This window comes from Neopelma chrysocephalum, unplaced genomic scaffold (assembly GCF_003984885.1).
Source record: "Neopelma chrysocephalum unplaced genomic scaffold, ASM398488v2 Primary Assembly neopelma1_84, whole genome shotgun sequence".
Lineage (NCBI taxonomy): Eukaryota > Metazoa > Chordata > Aves > Passeriformes > Pipridae > Neopelma > Neopelma chrysocephalum.
In genome coordinates, this window is record NW_020897746.1 from 1,581,154 (window position 1) to 1,587,153 (window position 6,000).

General features: G+C 49.4%; 1 protein-coding gene across 1 annotated transcript in view; it reads left to right on the forward strand.

Moving 5' to 3' along the window:
• The window catches only part of STX8 (syntaxin 8), a 127,143-nt gene extending 121,740 nt beyond the window's left edge, over window positions 1-5,403 (forward strand). The window contains exon 5 of the mRNA XM_027691823.1: window positions 4,402-5,403. Coding sequence (XP_027547624.1) covers window positions 4,402-4,466 — 65 coding nt within the window. The 3' untranslated portion in view covers window positions 4,467-5,403. The remainder of the gene's footprint in view (window positions 1-4,401) is intronic.
• Window positions 5,404-6,000: the final 597 nt, after the last annotated feature.

The following is a 6,000-nucleotide window of genomic DNA, read 5'->3' on the forward strand; positions in this document are numbered from 1 at the left end:
CATTAACCCCTGGACACTGAGGTGTAACTGGGGGTGCAGATTCCTCTCCTGGATGCCCAAACCCCTTCAGGTGGATTTGGACCTGGAGGAATTGTTTGCATTTCTATGTGAACCTCAGATTGGAAGGTTGTTTGTATAGGAGTAAATCAGGAACCCCAAACCAGTGACCCTCAGAGCTGATAAATCCTGGGAAGAGGGAATAGCCTGGGGACTTGGGTTGCCCCAGGTGACCCCAGGAAGATGGGGTGTGGTGTGAACCCCAGATCCTCTGCTCTCAGGGCTGGACAGAGCAGGAGAGACAGACTGAAGAGAGATCTTAACCTGGAGATTAATTACATGTATTTTAACCTTTTCTTTCCATCTTACATCTGAAAATTTGATCTTCACTGTTTCTGGAGAAGGTTTGGTGGGGTTTGAAGTATCAACCTCCCCTGAGCCCAGGGACTGGGGGTCGGGACTGGGGGGATGAGCAGAGGGTAGCTGATCTCAGCAGCAGCAGTAACCCCTGGCAGAGCAACAGGGCTGGTGCTCCCAGGAATGGTGGGGAGATCCCCATCCTGCCATCCTGCCATGCCCTGGAACTCGGTGTAAGCTGGGAACATGCTCTCTGCATTTCTGCTCTGCTCCTCCAGGCTGGATCAGCAGCTGGAACAGCAGCTGGAACACTGAGCCTTTAGCAGAGGGAGCTTGGAGAGTGGCATTTTCTCCAGCCTGCCTTCATTATTTGCTCTGTAATTGCTCATAGATTTCTGCTTTCGCTTCCCACCTTTCCCTGAGAGATGCAGTTTGGATTTGTATTCCTGTCACTTTTGTGCAAGAATCTCTTCTTTGTTCTTCTCCGACTCCTGTTGACTCTGTTAGTGACTTTGATTCCTGAACTTTGAGGGCTTCTTGTCAAGGGGAATATTTATAAATCAAAAGGACTTAAGAAAAAAAAAAAAAAAAAGGCAAAGCAGGCAGGGAATCCAGAATGCAGAATTCCTGTCAGATCCTATCCATAGCTTTTGTCAGGAAAGCATGTGAAACACCCAGGTTTAAAACCTTCAGATCCTTTTAATCTGCTATTCTTTGGTACAAGGGAGGAGAAAAATGTGTGTAACATCTGGTCTCTATCATGCAAGAGGTGCTTTGAAATTTGTGTGCTATTGGCAATTTATGTTGTCCTGTTCTATGTGTGTGAATCACTGGGATCAGATCCCTGGTCACTGATGGAGGGGCACCAACACAGGCTGGCTCTGCTGCTCACATGGGATAAGGACTTGACCACTGCTTTCTGGCTCCAGGTTTTTAATACCAGTCTCTTTCCAGGAATAAAATCAGGATTATTTAATTTTGCTGACCTGCTCTTACTGCCCTGAAGGTCCCCTGAAATTTCGGGTTCGTTTGGCACTGCCCATTAGCAACACTTTATTAGTGCCCCACCTTCCCCTCTTCCTGCTGGGGAATAATTCAGGATTTATGTGCAGTTTTTCTTGGGAGTTGTCAAAGAATAATTACACCCCATTAACTCCACTTTGTATCATTACTAATTCACACCTATAGAGTATTTTCCAAGCAACTGATCTCAGTTGTCTCTTAATTGCTCGAGTCCATAAACTCTGTTACGCTGAAACCGTGCGAAGGATTTTCACCCTCTAAAACTTTTCCCTCCAGTGCAAAACATAACAGAGAGTCAGAATGTGGTGGCTTTATCAGACCTCATTTCTTCCCCATATAAGCAAATTATTTGCTTCTGGCTCTTTTGAAAACTGCAAAATGTATATTAAGGTGTATAAGACATGAGACTAGAAAGATAGTGAAAGGCTGAGAAAGTTGGGGCTGTTCAGTCTGGAGAAGGGAAGGCTCTGGGGAGACCTCAGAGCCCCTTCCAGTGCCTAAAGGGGCTCCAAGAGAGCTGGAGAGGGACTTGGGACAAGGGCCTGGAGGGACAGGACAAAGGGAATGGCTTTAAACTGACAGAGAGTAGATTTAGATGAGATATAGGGAAGAAATTGTTCCCTGTGAGGGTGGTGAGGCCCTGGCACAGGTTGCCCAGAGAAGCTGTGGCTGCCCCATCCCTGCAAGTGTCCAAGGCCAGGTTGGACGGGGCTTGGAGCCACCTGGGCTGGTGGAAGGTGTCCCTGCCCATGGCAGGGGAGTGTAACAAGATGATCTTTAAGGCCCCCCTTTCACCCGAAACCATTCTGAGATTCCATAGATGGTGTTGCCAATAATCAGTTTAATAAACAGTTTCACCCAGGTGTCCTCTAAACAGAATCACCCCAAACCATCCTGCCCACGGGATGCAGTCACTGCCTCCTGTCCCTCACGGGCCAAAGAGCTTGTCCCCACTGCAGTGCCAGGTCCTGCCACATCCTAGGGCATCCCAGGTGGAGCACATGGAATTGCTGCCTTCTCTGCCAACAGCTGTTCCAGCAAGGAAAAGGCTCAGTATCCAAGACCTGCTGGAGCCAGTGCAGGGAAGCGCAGCCCAAGCTCAGATAACAAATGGTTTCAACTGAGCATAAAAGAAAAAAAAAAATACTGTTGGTGGCAACTCTTATTTCCCTGGAAAAAAAAATCCTGGACCCCTGGCAGAGAAACAGTTTCTGCACAGAAAACATGACACTATTTACAAAAAGCAGTGTCTAATATCCTTTTCCAGCTTGGAAAGAGGGGTTTATTTTAATACATCCTTTTTTAATTGCCATGAGCTGGACTTGTAAATACTGTAAGTGGTTGAGTAATAGTCATGTGTGAGCAGACCAAAGGAAGGGACAGGTTTTCCGCTCTTGGAGCCATTCCCACAGCTAGGACAGGGAGACAGCACGGAGCAGATACTAAACACAAATAAAAGCCTTTTAATTAAAAGATCATTTAAGCCCAGGGGACACCCCTGTGTGTGTGATGCCAGTGCCCAGCACAGTGGTTCAGCCAGGCAAGGAGTTTGTGTGTTGGGGGTGGTTTGGGAGGTGATGGGGGACTGGAGGGATCCAGGCCATTCTCACTGAAACATTTCTTCCTTTCCTCTAAAAAAGGGGAGACAAAGGAAGGAGGTTCCCTAAGAAAGGGGAGCAAAGGAAAAGGGAGGTAATTCTGCCCCTCTGCCCCCTCAGGTGAGACCCCCCTGCAGAGCTGCTCCAGCCCTGGGGAACAGCACAGGGAGGACATGGAGCTGCTGGAGAGAGTCCAGAGGAGGCACCAAGAGGATCAGAGGGATGGAGCAGCTCTGCTGGGAGGAAAGGCTGGGAGAGTTGGGATTGTTCAGCCTGGAGAAGAGAAACTTCAGGGTGACCTAATTGTGGCCTTCCAGTACATGAGGGGAGCTGACAGGAAAGATGGAGAGAGACTATTTCCAGGGGCCTGGAGTGGCAGGACAAAGGGGAATGGCTTCACACTGACAGAGAGTAGATTTAGATTGGGTATTAGAAAGAAATTCTTGGCTCTGAGGGCGGTGAGGCCCTGGCACAGGTTGCCCAGAGAAGCTGTGGCTGCCCCATCCCTGGAAGTGTCCAAGGCTGGGTTGGATGGGGCTTGGAGCAACCTGGGCTAGTGGAAGGTGTCCCTGCCCATGGCAGGGGGTGGGAATGAGATGAGCTTTAAGGTCCCTTCCAACCCAAACCCCTCTGTGACTGTATGAATTAGTTTCCTCTAGCAGGTTCCCACAGCCACGTCACCTTGTCACTGTCGTTCAGTTGTGAGGGAGAGAAAATCTGCTGTGCTGGGTTTTGGGATCAGTCTTTAAAACGATCCATAACTCATGTTTTTTAACACTGTCCTTCAGGGCAGCTGGTGTGCCTGAATTGAGAAGTAGTTGTGAAGTTTTGTAAGATCACATTCATTAAAGTCTGGTGGGTTTTAGGGCAGGATGGGGCACAGGGAGCCACAAGCTGCATGGTGGGGCAGAGAACTGTTGGACTCTCTCCCGTGCTGGATGATCCACATTTTCCCAAGTCAGGCACATGCCTGAAAGCCTGTTTTTTTTGTCTGTACAGAGTTTTTTCTGAAAGCAGGAGAAGTTTGTGTTGGAAACAATTTCCTGATGCAATTTGGATTTCCTTCCGAATAATCCTTTGCCCCAGTGGGATGGTACAGAGGGATTCTAGAAAAGCTTAACTGGCCTCACCATGAGTTAAACACATCCCTTAGTCTTTGCATGGCAGATGTTCAGGTAGGAATATACCCTGCAGGGACTGTTAGAAAATATTTGAAGGGTCAGGAGGAGAAAGACCCTCTCTGCCAATGTGGGGGTTGAGTCCACGTCTCTGTCCCCGTGGCTGCTGTGCAGGGATCTGTGAGGGATGAGCAAGGGGAATCAGTCTCAGCTGGGTGGAGGAGCAGGACTCAGAGGAAGAATTTAATTGCAGGAAACCATTTGTAAATGCTGAAGGCACAACCTTAACGTTGTTCCATCTCTTGCAGGAATGCTGGTGGTGATCGTGCTGCTGCTCATCGCCATCGTCGTGGTCGCTGTCTGGCCAATTTAACTAACACAGATCCAGGGCTGGTGGGAGCAGCTGCTCCACACCGAGCACAAGGACTCCAGAGAACAGCCTGACTGTGTGCAGAGACCTTCTGTGTTGGAAATAACCTCAGCAGTACCAGACTGAAGCCGTGTCCGCCAGACATCCGCTCTCCTTCGGCGCGCAGCTGAGCAGAGCTGTGTGATTTGGAGGATTTCAGCGGGAAAAGGGCTCTCTTCCCACCTTCCTCTGGCACTCAGGCAGCAGCAGCTGTACAGTGGATACATCTCTCCTGCATCTGTGTCTGAGGATGTGCTGGTGCCACCTGCCCACCTGCCACCACTTCTGCTGAGCTCAGTCGTCCCGAGGGCTTTAAAATCCTGAAATGCAGGAGTGGTTTGGAGTGCAGCGACATTCCTCCGCTTCCTGATACCTTCCTTCAGAATGGAAATGCTTAACGTTTTTCAAGGAATAGTCTTGGGGAATGGCTGCACCTGGTTTCTCACAGGGTGGGATGTGAGAGCCCACAGAGCCCTTTGGGAGGGGCAGGACCCCCATGGGCTGCACGGAATCGCTGGTGAGTCAGACCAGAGTTGTTGGGGAGTTATTGATCTCCACAGAGAGAAATGTGAACAGCAACAGGAGTCACACCAGGCATGTGAGGGTGGAGAGCCTTGCCCTGGTGTCCTCCCCACAGGCTCTGCCAGGCTGACCACGGGAGATGTACCATCATTAACGTCCTGGTCTCGGTGATCGAGCTCTGCCTCTTCCTTTATAACTTCTCACATGCTGTTAAAGCTGAGAGGAAGGATTACCTATCTCAAAACTAATGAAAAAGAAGTACTGAATGTTTGCTTCTGGCCAAGAAAATAATTATTTTGTTACACGTGTCAGTTTGATTTCAGCATTAATAGAGCAAGCAATAAATACTGAATAAAAGCCGATCCATTTATTTACAATTTATCTGCCTGGGGTTTTATTGTTTCCTACCATCTCGTGCTGTCCATGAATGATTTATCCAACGCTTACATTTCCTAAGTGCTGATTTGCAGAAGGAAATAAGCAATTTCTGTCTGACTTCACGTGTATTATGAAGATCTCTGAGAGTTGCCAGCCCTGGGCTCGTCCTCACCTGCCGTGGTGGAGTGTGTTCCTTCACAGCTCTCAACTGGCTCTTGGCACTCCTGTCCCTCTCCCTGCCTTCCACCCACACAGCTGGGGTGGGGGTGCTGCTCTGGGAGGAGGGAAGCCAGGGTGTCCTGGTGCTGTGTCCCCTGTTGAGGGACATCAAGCCATTTTGCTCCTCTGGGTTCAGTTTCCCCATCTTAGTTGGGGCTTGGGCAGAGGCCCCTTCATTAAGGGCTTGGTGCCCTGAGATGACCTTCAGTTGTCTGCTTGCAGCGTGCAAGTGCTGGCTGGAGCTGAGGCTTTGACTCCATCACTCCAGGATCTGAGCTGGGAATGACAGAGGTGGCTGTGATGGGAGAATATGGAGTTTTGCAGGAAACAGAGGCAGGGAGCTGTTGAGTACCTCAGGGTAGTAGAACAATCGTAGATT